The sequence below is a fragment of the Musca domestica genome, unplaced genomic scaffold (genome assembly GCF_030504385.1).
Source record: "Musca domestica strain aabys unplaced genomic scaffold, Musca_domestica.polishedcontigs.V.1.1 21, whole genome shotgun sequence".
In the NCBI taxonomy this organism is placed as follows: domain Eukaryota; kingdom Metazoa; phylum Arthropoda; class Insecta; order Diptera; family Muscidae; genus Musca; species Musca domestica.
In genome coordinates, this window is record NW_026712258.1 from 4401751 (window position 1) to 4417819 (window position 16069).

Sequence of the window (16069 nt, forward strand, 5' to 3'; positions counted from 1 at the left end):
CACTCCATAAAAGCGTGTATATTATATTATATTGAATGAAATTGAAAGAAATCAACGCCAAAACTACAAGGTGAATGAAGAATTCTTCATAACTACTACTACATACGTCAGAGAGTTTAACCTTCTCGTGCTATATATTGCGTAAATGTTGAGAAATTTCATTAACGCAGCGTTCAATTTCATCTTTTAATACTTGAGTCGTCGTCATCTTATTCGTCTTCCAAAACATCAAAGATAAATATCTAAATGTGTTAAATCGAAAGACCTAGGCGGCCAATTCCTGTCTCCAAAACACGAAACAACACAACCAGGAAATTACTGATGCGGCGATTGAATTGTTTCTCCGGCTCTGTGACGTGTGGCGCCGTCTTGTTTAAACCACTAGTCCTCCACACTTATTTCTTTAATTCTAGGCAAGAAAAAACAGGTTATCATTTGGTGCGACTGTTTACGCTTGACGACCTGCCTCATTTTTTAAATAGGTCCAAAGATTCCTGCAGCCATAAAACCACACTGCACAGTGATATGTTGAGGATACAAGATCAAAATGGGGTGCCCTTCCTTTTATAGACCAATAAGTTATCATTAAGGTTATCATTTGTTGCGACTGTTTACGCTTGACGACCTGCCTCATTTTTTAAATAGGTCCAATGATTCCTGCAGCCATAAAACCACACTGCACAGTGATATGTTGAGGATACAAGATCAAAATGGGGTGCCCTTCCTTTTATAGACCAATAAGTTTATTATCGTCTCGGGATAAAATATAAGAATCCACCAAAAGATAAAATACTGTAACTAATTAATAAAAATGAAATTCTACCTTGTTAAGAGTTTAAATAAATAATAATAATTATAATATTAGTTCCCCTATAGGGATAAGGCTAATTATGTACTGGCTTTAAAACCGTGATTGTATGCGACACGTCCACTAGCAACATTTATTGCTGTTACCAACAAAATCCATATGACTCTTTTTACGTACCGATGTAAGGAGAGAATTGAATATACAAGTAGATGGAAGAACAGTTCCTACCATACAACACCCAAAGATACTTGTTGTTGCATTCAATATTCTCTATATTTTCACACCAAGTTCAGATCAGACACAAAGCCCTCACTGGGTCACATGGGACAAAGAGAAAAAAACAATCCTGGCAATTGGGTAGGTTTGGCAGGACAGTTGAAAAGATGCAGCGTATTGTGCGGGCCTGTGTCGCACCCTGGGCAGACGTTCCTCACATCTTTATCAATTCGTGCCCAATGAGAATTGTGACGGCTGCACCACCCTAAACGTAGTTGGGTCAAAACTACTCTGGTTGTCCTAGGCAGCCGGCGTTCTTCAGCTGCAATAGATAGGGGTGGACTCCGAGGATGTCATTCATACTGTAATGGTTAACTACATCAGCGACTGCATCAGTATGAATGCTATTCAGACCCGCTTGATATGCTTCCTCTCTCTCTAGATCATACAGGTTCTGACACGCCTGGGTGGGGAGTTCTGTCCGCCATATAACTGTTAGAATGAAACCCAAGATAACACCCAAGCAGTTACTGTAACAAAAGCATATGATTATGTTAATGTAAGGGAAGAACCTTCATCTCCTCGTGTAAATGGGTCACAGTAGTCATGAGGAGGCAACCAGTTGCAGTTCTGAAGGCGATATTCTGTCAGGTCTGAATACTTTACCACTGCGTTGCATCCGTGTTCGCAGACCACAGACCGACCTTTCGCTTTATAAGAGGTCAAAAAAGTTAGCTTTTTCCGCGTCCCAAGTGCTGCCGGCTAGCGCCTTTATGACCTTGTTCCTAATTTTCAATTTATCGTAGATAGCTGTGACTTGCTGTCGAATGTGACCCCAAGGATTTTGAGGGTAGTTAGTGGTTGGCATTATGTGCCCCTCGACCTGTACATTCAACTGTGTTCTCATCTCCGCAGTCCATGCGGTAAATAGTGTGGCCTTTGATTTAGTGGTGGGGATTTTCGTATTCCTCGCATGGAATAAAGGTAGCTGTTCACCCTGATACATTTATCATCAACGACAGGGTCCGATGCCATGGTCGTACAGTCATCATATGGAAAGGTAGGGGTTAAACAGTTCCGAAGATATCGCTACGTTTCACTCTACGAGGAATGGACTTCTTGTTCCGCAATACTAGGTTCCGGCGACGTCCTCGGACAGGTGGAATGATTGATCTTTAAAATGCCTTTGATAAGTCAAGAGCTACAACTACTGTTCTATGGCACGACCTGTTCAGGCTGAGTCCTCGACAGTTGTGGAACTATGTTGTGGACGGAAACCGTGTTGATGGTTAGCAACTGGATAACTTTCTCTGTCGCTGGGGAGGAGCAAAGCTCGAGCGTCTTTGCTACTGGGCATATACGATTGGTCTGTATGATTCCCCTCTGTGGTATCCACCCTGCCCATTTTTCAGGCTTCGGGAACTATGTGGGTGGCTATCAACAGGTTGAGGGCTTTAGTGAGATACTCAACTCCCGGTTTAACCAACTGCTTCAACATTACCGTTGATATTCCGTCTGGGCCCAACGCTTTGGATGGCTTAGCGTTTTGGATGATTTTCGCAAAATCGTGGTGGTACCTCCTCGGCGGAAAGAAATCTTATGCGACGTAGTACTCTTCGCTTCGCCCTATCATTCTCAAAGTGCTCAATAAATTGGCGTCACCGTTACAATCCCACGGCAGCGGGTTCTACGACACCGAAATGTTGTTTTATTTTCTTGTTTTGGGAGCAGCACATACCGGAATGCTTGCTCCGGATTCTATTGGTCCGTGCCGAGATTAAAGAAAACCACGGACCATGGTTTTGTATACGTCGTCAGAGTATGGAACTCCCCCGCAGTCTAATGAACAGCAACTATTACCACAGCACATAGACACGACCACACTATTTCCTATTTCTGCACGGTTAAAACAATCAACAAAATTCAAGCCGTCGTCAATGATCATACCCCAGAATCAATTCGATCAAAATCGAAACCTACAAGTCATTTGAAAATAGATCAAATAGGCAGATAAGATATTCTGTGGCAAAACTTCAGAGAATAAATCATATTTCTCAAAATAAGTCCGAGTATGGTCAAGAAGCTACCCTGCTACCATTCGTAGAAAGAAACGTAGCAGGGTTTAGGGGTTTATTGATACAAACATATAAAAGGTTTAAAAGGTATTATTCCCGTAGATAAACCGGTCAATGTGAAGTCTATTCATGGCTTCACGGCAATTATAGATAAATGTACAATGAATATTTTTCAAATTAATAATCCATTTTTTATCTTACCATCACTCTCCACGTTTGATGGTATCATTGGCCTCGATCACATAACATAATGCAACTTTGAATTTCGAAAAAACGGAACTTAAAACTTCAGCTGGCATCGAAAAGATCCAATTTTTAAAATGTGCTAATGTAAATTTTACACAAGTTGAGGACACTCAAGTACCTCAAGTCATCGCGGAAAAATTTAAGGAAATCATAAAAAAATACTGATAATCCTGTTTATACAAAGATATACCCATATTCCATGTGTGTTTTTTTAATAATGAAGTTAAAAAATTTTTTGAAAAATTGAATAAGACCTGTTAGATCGATCTACAACAATCCCGATTGGGTTGTTGATAAAAGAGTAAGGATAAATACGATAATATTATAAAACGATTAGTTATGAACTTTAGGAAACTGAACGCCATAAGAGTCGAAGACAACTACCCAATACCCCAGATACCCGTTATTCTCCCAAATTTTGGTAAAGCGAGATTTTTTACGACGCTTGATCTCAGATCAGGCCTTCATCAGGTACAAAATGAAACTGATGGACACTAACTTGTACGTTCTGCCTATAATGTACCTGAAACGGAAAATCATTTAATATTAGAGTGCAATGAATTCTGTCACCTAAGGTCTAACTTTAAAATTTCCAATGATTTTACCAACTTATCTGATTTACTTAATTATCAGACAAAACCCGTCGTCAAGGACTCTGTAAATTCATCTGCTCAGCCAAAATTTAATTGTAAACACAACATGACGTCACTTACTTCTACTCATAACAAAATCATGAATTTGGACATTCACCATGCAGAACCAGTTCAATTATTTTTTTACTTAAGTATTCACTAAAAATGTAAACAGAATTAGTCTTGGTATATAGGTACTACGGGTATGGATAAAACTTTTTATTAATAAACCAAAAAAAATCGGCATTCTCAGTCGGAAATGGGAAGTATGATTTCTGCCGCCTTCCTTTTGGCCTGAAGAATGCCCCCAACATTTTTCAAAGGGCTATAGGTGATGTCTTGAGGGAACAAATTGGGAAATCATGCTATGTTTATGTCGGCGAAGTCATAATTATACACGGCTAATATGAGAATTTCTTGGGAAAAATAACAAAATGTCGAATGCCTCGACTTTTTTGTTGTGTCTAGAAATGGCATCAAAACGAGCACAGAAAGAGTGGAGGCCAAACTTAATTATGAAACACCTACACTATTTAATATAAGTTCGTTTTTAGGATTACCGAGCTATTACAGGTGTTTTATTAAAGATTTCGCGTCCATAGCTAGGCCTTTAACAGATATTCCTAAGAGTGAAAACGAAAAGATTAATGATTCCCAATCAAAAAGATTGAAAATAAATCTCAATGAGTAGCAACTCCAGACGTTTCAAAAGTTAAAAGAATTGCTTCAGAAGACGTGATTCTCCTTTATCCCGATTGTAAATTTGAACTAACAACGGATGCCTCATCATTGGGTCTGAGTGCAGTTCTGTCACAAGGTGGGAGGCCAATTACTATGATTTCCCAAACTCTCAAAGATGAAGAACTGAACTGATTGTTTGGGCTCTTCAAACATTGAGTAACTATTTACACCAAGTACTAAATTTAAATATTTACATCCGAATGCTAAAATAAAATTATTTGGACTTTCAAAGCTGCCGAAATGGCAGAGTTGACAAGGACACGAAATCTCTCTGCGTTTGTTGGCATTATAATAAGTTGGGTAAAGTTCGCTTGTACTCATTAAAAACTAAAACGAAATCACTACTGGAGTAATCAGGAAATCACTTTTCTAAAGAAAAATGTAGAATGTATGTATTTTTTGTATATATTTTTTAAAATTATATATATATATATATATATATATATATATATATATATATATATATATATATATATATATATATATACTGATCAATACTGATCATATCAATTTATAATTTTATAAATTTGTAATACCTTTCTTTGTAATATGTTGAATGGTACTCAATAACTGTTGAATTTTTTTTAGCGGAAACAATTCTAGCGCTTCATCCAATTCTAAGACGTCTGCCCCAGCATCATCCAGACAGCTAGCTCGTTCTAGGGCCCGATTAATGCGCACTACTGGGCGATCTGGTTCAGGTGGACAGAGCTCAGGATCAAGAAGTACTGGAGTAATTATAGGTGGTACTTCCTCTAGTCGATCGCTTGTAACTGTTCCAGCGACTTATGTACCCGAGGAACTAATCTCACAAGCAGAAGTTGTCCTTCAAGGAAAGAGCAGAAATTTAATTATTAGAGAACTACAGGTTTGCTTTGTATATGTTATGTATCACATCTTTTTAACAAGCTTAGTTTGGAACAGCGTACCAACCTTGATGTTAATTTGGCCGTTAATAATTTACTCTCGAGAGACGATGAGGACGCAGAAGACACAGAAGAAGGAGGCGATAATTACGTTCCAGACGATTTAATGTCGCTTCTTGATAACGGTTTTCACGGAGAAAACAATAGCGTTATTATTGACCCATCTGATGGTCTTTTCACAGAAGAAATTTTTAGCAACTACTCAAGTATAAGAAAGTAAGTTAGTGATACCAAATTATTACCATGTCTTATTTCAAAAATATGTTTGTATATATACAGTGAAATCGTGATGTTTCGTACACTGAGGGTACATGAACCATGTAAAGTTATTCGAACTCTTGCAATCTTGAGTGCTTTTTATAGCCCATAGCGCATTGTGGTGTTGTATTCGTTAATTTATATATATCTGCCTGTCTGTAAGTCACTCGGAGACCTGCTAATCCATTATTTTCATCCTAAATGAAGAAAGTGGTGTAAAGAAAGATTGAGGGAAAGGGTGAAGATATTATTGATAGGAAATAGAGTTATAAGGGTAACACACGGCTAGAAGTTTTGCCGTGTCGTCTTTAGCCACTTAAGTCTTCTGGCTAATTAAAGAATTACTGTAGGGTCAATGTTAGAGAACGAAGACAAACCATGAGACACTTGTTCCCCCAACAACCTGTGTCTCAAGTTAAGGAGTGCTACACAGTGGCAGGGCAAATTTTCGATCGTCGTCATTTTTTCCTCGTCTTTACAGATTCTACAGTAATTAATGTCATCACTGTTCCATTTCGAGGTCATTGCCCTCACCTGCTGTGACCTGTGATGATACTCACCACTAGTTTTAAATTAGGTTTCGGCAAGGACATTGGCGACTTTGTTCTCTTCTCAGAGAGTATAGGCCAAATTCTTTTAGAGATGCTACATCCCCTTTCGTCCAGCCGTTTTTGTTGAAATCTCTCAGAGTAGTGTCTATGAATTACCTGAAAAAAGTGGCACAGCGATGGTTTGGTTTCTCAACTCCAATAATAGCTGATTCGGAGTCTAGCCTAGCCAATTCGTCTAACCAGTTCGTCCCTAAGATCGCAGAATGTCCAAAGGATTGACTGCACCATTGGTTAAGTTCTTTGAGTCGAAAATCACACTTAATTGTCTGTTCTTCTACGTGTATGCTTAGTGAGTTTAAGCTCAGGGTGTCCAGCGCAGCTTGAGGTGTGCTCTTGAAGGCACCCGTTATTAGTAGGGATGCTGTTCTTTGACCTTTGTCAATATAACGTAAGAAGGATGACTTTATCAAGGACATTATGGGTGGTTTGAGGCCCCAAGTTTTACCTATAGGGTTCTTGCAGGATTAAAGTGCAGTGAAGCCTCTCTGCTCGTTCCTCGGCATTATTCTTCCAACTTAGTTGGCGGTCGAGGATAGTGCAGAGGTATTTGGCTTCATAGGAGAGGTTTAGCGTAACCATCTCATCTAGCATCGGTGGGCGATTTAAAAGGCGTGAATGTGTCTATAGCCCACCTAATTTTGGATATACTTACAATTCTATCGATCAAATTTGCTGAAAGCGTCAAGTTTCGTCAAGTCATTCAGGAAATGAAGGAATCATTAGCAGATTTTACTCTACGACTTAAGAAAACAGCTACGCATTGCGGAGTTTCGGACATAATGCTAACTGAACAGCTGCTTTATGGGTTGGAGTCAAAGAGCATATGTGACAAGATAATTGCAAAGAAGCCCGAAAATTGTAAAACTACGTACGAAATTGCTCAACGCCTGGAAGTGTCACATTTGACGTCACTGGAGATGAAATGTACAACCGGTGGCCCTGTTACTGCAACAGAACCCGTATTGAAGATACATTATAAGGACGCTAAAGCAAATAATGCTGCGAGATTCAGCACATCTAAGATAGATAATGCATTTCAAAACAAGTGTAAAGGGTGTGGTGGACACCACATCAGAGACCAGTGTAAATTACGCAATGTCAAGTGCTACCGATGTAATAAAACCGGTCACATTGCAAAAGTATGCAAATCGAGAACGTCACAAGTTTCAGAAGTGCTCATATTGAACGATAAAAGCAGGAACATCGTTCAACGGTTGAATCAAGTTGGTAATAAAAAGGTGAGCAATATACAGTTGCTCAGGGTACAAATAAAGGGTGGTGAGGTCAACATGGAGTTGCCCGATGCGACCTAATGAGTTTGGCTGTTCTGAAGTCGTGCACAAAAAAAATGTAAATTGCTACCATCCGATAGGAAATTTACAAGCTACACAGGCCATAGAATTCACTGTATTGGACGAGTGGTAGTTGATGTGAAAATAGACTCAACTACGCGAAAACTTAGCTTGTAAATAGTTGATGGGAACTTCGCTATTTGGCAGAGAATAGATTATAGAGTTCGTCAAAGAGATTGATTTTGTCTCAAGATACTTTTAAGTAATAAAAACATTAAGTACACAATTAAATTTATATTTTTTATTTTTTTATTCAAAATAATTAGCAAATTTTAATGGTTTCTCAATTGACGAAGGCGGCAATTGTTAACAAAGTGTTGCCAAGTCACTTTTTTCGTCAAACAAAAAATAATTCAAATGTGAAAACCAAACAATGTGGTATTAGGAATAATAAACTGAAGCAAAGAGAAAAAACAAAACAAAAACAACACACAAAAAAGAATTTTGTACAAAAATTTATCTTAAAATATGTGAAATATGTATTGTGGAATGCTGTTTAATCAATTAATCATTAATTAATATTTTAGGAGCAGGCACAGGAATTCGGTCCGAAGCATCTCTTAAATTCCTCCGGTGTATTTTTTCAGTACTGTGTTCATTAATTTGCGCATCAATTACAGAAACAATCGAAACTCACGGCGTTGCGTAAAAAAATGAAACGAACTTTCTTTTTGCACAAAAAACTCTCATTAACATAATATTTTTCACAATTTAATAATATATTCTATTGCCTTGCACTGTCCTCCGAGTAAATGGGTTTGTCCGTTTATCATATTGTCATTGAACTCCTCATTAAGATCAAATGAATGTTCTCATAATATAATACAAGTAATTCGCAAGAAACAATTGCAAAAAATATTATTGAGACTTTCTGTCCCTTTTTTTATCGAACGCGAATAAATTGCAAACTCTAGCTTCATAACAAAATTCAGCTTTGCGGAAATTTCTGTACTTTCAAATGTCTGGACTAACATTGATTAATGATGGGGTTACGCCTTTTACGTTTAATGAAAATGTCAGAATGCTGTTACGTGTTTTGATATTACAATCTTGGACATACAGGGTGAGATAAAAAACTGCAATAAAGTCAAACGCCATAATTTTTACATTTTTTTAAATTTTGTTGAATGAATGCAAAAAATGTCGGAAATAGCATCAGATTTGTTCGAATTGGTCACCTTTGGTACGAATTATGGCCTTCAAACGGCCAATGAAAACGTCACACGCTGTCCGAATGGTATTTTTTATTACCAACCTTGCTTTCCAAAATACTCCAGACACAACAGTCCAACGGATTGACATCCGGAGAAATGAAAATGAAGCCAGGAACCTCATTTTGTTACTATTCTTGGATGATGCGTGTGTTAAGTGCGATGATGGCTTTAATACACCCTCCAGAATATTTTCGCGATAATATTCGGTATTTATTCTGATGCCACGGTAGATTAATACGAGCGGGGAGCGACCATCGGCTGTTATGGCGGCCCACACCATCACCATGGCCGGCGCTTGAGTTCTGATGGTCAACTGAAGGTGCACATTTTCAGCTGTTTGTTTACAAACTGCTGGAAAACGAATGTTTTCTCATTGGATAAAACCAAATTCGGCAGTTCACCACTTTCGGCCAAGCAACTCTTTAGCTCTTTTGAGTCTATTTTCTTTCTGTTGTGGTGTAAGTTCTTGCACTTTTTGAAATATCATTGGCTTTACCCCGAGCTCATTTTTCAAAATTTGCCGAATGGAATATTCACGAGGCATTTTCGGCCACTTCGACGCGGGTTTTGATCAAGTAGGTTCTTTACTTTTCGAACCATTTCTGCTGATGTTGCTGTTTTCTTCTGTCCACTTCCTTGACGTCGGGCTACGCTACCAGTATCACGGTAACGAGCGAGGGTACGAGACACAAACGGTTTATTCACATTTAAATGCTGGAGTGCTCTAAGGATAGCCACTTGTAATTTTCCCAGCCAAATATAAAGAAATCACACTATCACGATTGAATTCCATCACGAATAACTTTTTTTGTGGAAAATTCTCACCCGAATGCTTTTGTACGCTTGTAAACAATATAATGAGCTGTCACTGGAATAATTTTAACAGCTGTCGGACGCGTGGCTAGAAATTACAGCAGTCTGAAGTCTGTTGCAGTTTTTTCATTTCACCCTGTACATTAAAATATCGTATTTTAAATTTGGTTAAATAAAAAAAATGAGGGGTATAAATAAAATGATTCTTTTTATGCGGCACCATAACATATGTAAATACATAATTTACTAATTCTTTTTTCTAGTTTGTTGTTTGATCGCATTCGAAGCGAACGAAATCAGTCTAATACAAATTCGGAGACTAGCCAGTCAAGATCCTCTGGTGCAGCAAGCGGTGTTTTGACCGGCACTGGTAGTTTATCAGCACAAATATCTACAGTAAGTGCCGAAAGGGAAGCCTTCAGTCGTTGGCGTGATCGCCAATGTTATGTTCCAAGGAGATGGTTGAATAAAGAGGATTACGTGTGGGACAAAGATGGCGGTACGAAATTAATTTATGAATAAAATATAATTAAGTTACACGCTACTTATTCCTACAGATGCCAAAAAGAAAGATCCAACATCAATAAGCTCTCCCATTTGGATTTCGGAAGAACTTCAGCCATGGCCAGACAAGAACGGCACAATAAAATTTAAAAAAATTGCCGCTCTATACTCGGAATTTATAGCGATTTCGGAAGCTGGTGAACTACATTTATGGAGATGGACAGATACCGATCCATACAAATCAGAGGTATGTATATAAAATTTATGCTTTGGATATATAAATTCGTATAAACGAATCACAATTAAGCAAAAGTTTTGAATTGCTCATGAAAAATGTGATCTACGATTAATCAATGATAAAAATATTAATGTGAACCATAGTAGAGCAAATAAGAAGACTCAATCGCACGTGTATAAGACAACGCTGAGCAAGAATGAGTTCTATCGCATTTCGCCAATTTCTCTTAGTTTTTGTTAAGCAATCGACCAATTCGGGTCGTATCCATGTAAATATTCGGCCATCATGCGTAACGAGGCAATTCAAACAGGTAGTCGCATCAGCAATTTGTTACAACGAAAAACTGTATTGAGAGAATTGAACGTGAACATTTATTACCTTGCAGAAATAAATATAAATTACGTTTTTTTTTTACAAAATTCGTTCATTGACTGTTTGTTTAAATTACAACTTTATTGAAATAAAAAAAAAAAAACAAGTAAGCAAAGGCTATAATCGTGCGGGGCCGACCATGTGATACCCTACAACACTACAATATGTTAGAAGCCCCTTTATGTCCAAAGAATTCGCTTTTGAAAATATGTCACGGAGCACTGCCTTAGCATTTTGACCAGGGTCATTTGCTCAATATTTACGCACTCCGTCGTGCCGTTAGTTGTTGTGGTCCATTTTACAGCAAAATATAATCCAATGGTCATCCTAAATGCTAGAATTCTTCCCTGCTCTTAACTCTCTTTTCAGGCGTGTCGATTGGATTCAATTGTATGATCTGGATTTTTTTTTGGTTTATTTAAACCCCAAAATATTTTGCAATCATCTCATCACTTCAATATTATAAGTTAAATTAAAAAAATCGCATGCGATAAAAAATATTAAAAAATAAAAAATTGTCACAAAATACTATAAAATGTACATTAACATCATTATTGGCATATTTTTATGCGATTTTTTTAGATTTTATACTTTTATGCCAAGATGGCATTCTGAATTTGTAAAAATCGGTCCAGCCTTCTTGAGATATAAACATTCTAGCTAGCATCCCTTTCCTTTGTATATACACATTATATATATTTCGCAATATATATCCGATATATTTACTATCGGCATCTACGTGATGGTCAGAATTGTCCTGTTCGTCGATTTGTGATTTCGCCGGGATTAAAAATATTCGCGGTTTAATGGAAAATTTGGCTTTTATTTAACACAAATATTATGGTCTGTTTCACCCACTACATATTACCCGATGACCATCAAAATAGGAAGTCATCTGCCCAGCCCTATGCACTAACCCCATGCTAACTTCCGCGTCGATTGGTCTATAATTGCAACTGAAAAATCAGAAAATATTTCATTTTTTGGTCCATTTCAACCCCTAAATATTATGTGATCATTTCAGCAATTAGGGTTCTATTCTGACCCTAACTCCACCTCCATTTTCAAGTTCATGATGATCGGTTCATAATTGCGACCTGTAGCTTGATTACAAATTAACATGGACAGACGGACGGACATACATGGCTAGATCGACTCAGCTCGGCGAGATAGGATGATCCATATATACTTTCCTATGTGGGAAACGAATATTTCGAGGTGTTACATAATTTTTGGCCCAATCAAACTTATGATACCTCCAACACATAGTTTTGTAGGGTATAAAAAATGTAAGCATCTCCTAGGTACCGGCAGGTCAAAATAAAAATTAATAACGCTTTTTCAAGACTCTCCCCCTGGTACCACTGAGCTGTCCACGACTGCTTATTTAATTCGCAGCTGTCCAATATATCTATTGGGCGTTCCATCATCCGCAACCTGTGGACGCGTCCGGTAGCATTCAGCACCCTAAACTCCGGAACTACTTACTATATGTCGATTTCAGACGGCCCTTAAAGCTATCAAGTGGTGTTAAATCGAGAGCCATTATTGACTGCATGAGAGCTCCCCCTGTTGTTGTTGTAACAGTGATAACGTGCTCTGTTGTTTATAGACTAATTAATCCGGTTCCTTTTCGATGTCCAGACTTAGGAATTCTGCTATCTTTATAGGAGTTGGGTCGGCTTGGCTGGACAATTAAACAGATGCAGCGTATTGTGCGGGCCTGTATCGCACGCTCGCAGGCGTTCCGCACATGTTTGTTAATTTGTGCCCAGCATGAATTGAGACGGTTGCACCATCCTGAACGTAGTTAGGCCAAAACTACACTGCTTTGTCTAGGCAGCCGACCTTCTTCAGCTGCAATGGATGGGGGTGGACTCCGAGGATGGTATTCATATTGACATCGGCGACTGCATTAGTATGAGTGCTATTCAGAGCCTCTTGATAGGCTTCATGATCTCTCCCTCTTACCTCTCTCTCTAGATCATGCAGGTCCTTCCTGACACGCCTGGATGGGGGAGTTCTGTCCACCATATGACTCCCACGATAACACCCAAGCAGGTACTGCAACGAAAGCATATTACTATGCTGGCGTAAGGGAAGAACCTTCGTCTCCTCATGTAAATGATCTACAGGAGTCATGGGGAGGCACCCTATTGCAGTTCTCAGGATGGCATTCTGGTAGGTCTGAATACTTTTCCACTACGTTGCATTCGTTTTCGCTTTATAAGAGGTCAACAAGGTTTCCTTATCCGCACCCCAAGTGCTGCCCGCTAACGCCTTGAGGACCTTATTCCTACTTTTCAAGTTATCGCAGATAGCTGTGGTTTGCGCGGAAGACTTGAACATGCTATCGAATGTGACCCCAAGTATTTTGGGGTAGTTAGTGGTCGGTATTATGTGCCCCTCGACCTGCACATTCAGCTGTGTTCTTATCTCCGCAGCGCATATGGTAAATAGTGTGGCCTGGCCATTGATTTAGCGAAGCCCCTCCCTTATTAGCTTTTGTTGTGTTCCAAGACATAGCAACATAGTGGGAAATGAAGTGGCTGTTTAGTTGTTGTTGTTGTAGCAGTAGTGCATGCATGTGTTTGCGTTCTGCTAATCTGGTTCCAGCTCCAGGTTTAAAAATTCGGCTACTTTAATGGGCTGTAGCCAGAGATCTTCTGGAGTGAGTTGGGTAGGATTGGCTGTGCAATTAAAAAGGTGTAGCGTATTGTGCGGGCCTGTATCGCACGCCGGGCAGGCGACACCCATATCTTCATCAATTTGTGCCCAATACGAATTGAGACGACTACACCATCCTGAACGTAATTGCGCCAAAACTGCCCTGGTTTGTCTAGGCAGCTGACTTTCTTCAGCTGCAATGTATGGGGGTGGACTCCGGGGACGGCATTCACTTTATAACTGCTAATAGCATCCGCGACTGCATTGGTATGAATGCCACTCAGACCTGCCTGTTAGGCTTCTTGATCTAGGGGTTCTCTCTTGTAGCGCTGGACCTCCCTCTCTAGATCATGTATGTCCTTCCTGACACGCCTGGGTGGGGGAGATTTATCCACCATATGATGGTTGGTATGACTCACGGTAACACCCAATCAACGAAAGCATATGATTATGCTGACTTAAGGGAAGGACTTTCGTCTCCTCATGTAGATGGTCGACTGGTGTCATGAGAAGGAACCCTGTAGCAGTTCTCAGGGCAGCGTTCTGGCAGGTCTGGATATGCTTCCACTGCGTAGCACTAGTATTCGCAGACCACACTGGAGCCGCATAGCTACCACAGACCGACCTATCGCGTTATAAGAGGTCAACAAGGTTTCTTTGTCCGCACCCCAAGAGCTGCCGCTAGCGCCTTGAGGACCTTGTTCCTACTTTTCATCTTGTCGCAGATAGCTTGCACGGACGACTTGAACATGAGGTCGAACGTGACCCCAAGAATCTTGGGGTAGTTCGTGGTCGGTATTAGATTCCACTCGACCTGAACATTCAGCTGTGTTCTCCGCAGACCATGCGGTAAAGAGTGTGGCCGTTGATTTCGTTGCGAATATTTTCATATTCCTCGCGTGGAAGTATGCGGCAAGCTCCGCGAGATAGGGATTCAGCATTTCGCCCATTTTCCAGGTTTCGGCACTATGTGGGTGACTAGCGACAAATTGAGAACTTTCGTTAAGTACTCAACTCCCGGCGTATCCAGCTGCTTCAACATTACCATTGAGATTCCGTCCGGGCCCAACGCTTAGGATTAGCGTTACGGATGGCATTTGCAACATCACCCATCGTAAACTGTGGTGGTTCCTCCTCGGCGGGAAGAGATCTTATACGACAAAGAATACTCTTCGCTTCGCCCTATCGCTCCCGGGGTGTTCGACAAATTGTCGTTTAGAATACTCCGCGCACCTCTTCGGATCAGTCACCGTTACGTCGTTAAAATTGACTGAGGTCCTATCATCCTTTTTTCCAGTGTTCGAGAGCGACTTAACCGTTACCCACAGCTTACTCATATCGGTTCCAATGTTGAAACATTTCAGATGGTCTAGCCACTTTTTCCTCTTATACTCCTTTACCAACCGGTTGACTTGGACTGTCAAATCACTGATTCTAGGATCAGTAGGGTTGGTACGACGGAGATCATCACGCTCGTTTGCTAATCCCGCTGCCTCTTCTGGGAAGTTTGGTTTATCTCGGGTATTGGACCACCAGGTATATAGCGAGCGGCTGCGGCTTTGATTTCTGCTACCCGAACATCAGAAGGGTTGGGCAGTTCTCTGAAGCGGCGGTTTGTGAATTCTCTAAACTCTGGTCAGTGAGCTTTCCCATGGTTAAGGAAAGTGCGGCGTTCAGAGGTTAAGAAATCGGGCGACCTGCTTATGGAGACGATTATCGGGAGATGGTCTGAGCCAAGAGAAATGACGGGTTGTCACGTCATTATCAGACCGGGTGACACTATTGTCAAGTCTGGCGAACTGTGACACTCTCCTCTTATCTATTTGCTGTTTGTTGTGTTTGCGTGTGTGTGACCAAAATTTTGTAAGTTTCTGTTGTCCTAATAGTGTATGTCTTTTTGGTGTTTCGATATTGTGTTTCTTCTTTTTAAGATAACAATCAACGTAAAGACGACTAGAGATAGATACATAGATATCTGACCCCTCCAAGTTTTCTGTGGAGAAGCTCAGCAGAATTTTATAGAGAAAAGCGCAGCGGCCCAGAAAAGTCCGTGGTTGAGACTAAGCCCCGGTACGCCAAAGTGCTGATATCCAAAGAGTGGTCGGCTCGGTAGGTCTGATGTCGAAAGAGTCAGCTTCTGGAAAGTAAAGAGAATACATAAGTATATAATCACCAGGTAACAATTTGAATTAGGGAGGGAGTAGTAGCTTAAAGTGGCCAGATTGGCACACATTTTTCGTTCTCTTCGTATACTGTAGTATACTGTAGTCCTGACGGAGCATTCCCTGATGTGTGAATTGATGATTCTGCTTCTGAGCATGACATCAAACCACTCGATGAGGAGTAGTTTTGAAAGAGAGTTATGAATGACCTTCAGTGTGACATTTTTAAATGTG

The 16069-nt window shown here is 39.9% G+C and overlaps 1 protein-coding gene across 2 annotated transcripts in view; it reads left to right on the plus strand.

The window, feature by feature from the left end:
• The window catches only part of LOC101895110 (E3 ubiquitin-protein ligase hyd), a 169846-nt gene that overhangs the window by 51147 nt on the left and 102630 nt on the right, over window positions 1-16069 (plus strand). For both annotated transcript variants that reach the window (XM_059122730.1, XM_059122731.1), the window contains exons 3-6: window positions 5307-5586; window positions 5643-5860; window positions 10156-10391; window positions 10450-10643. In XM_059122730.1, the coding sequence (XP_058978713.1) occupies window positions 5307-5586; window positions 5643-5860; window positions 10156-10391; window positions 10450-10643 (928 nt within the window). The remainder of the gene's footprint in view (window positions 1-5306; window positions 5587-5642; window positions 5861-10155; window positions 10392-10449; window positions 10644-16069) is intronic.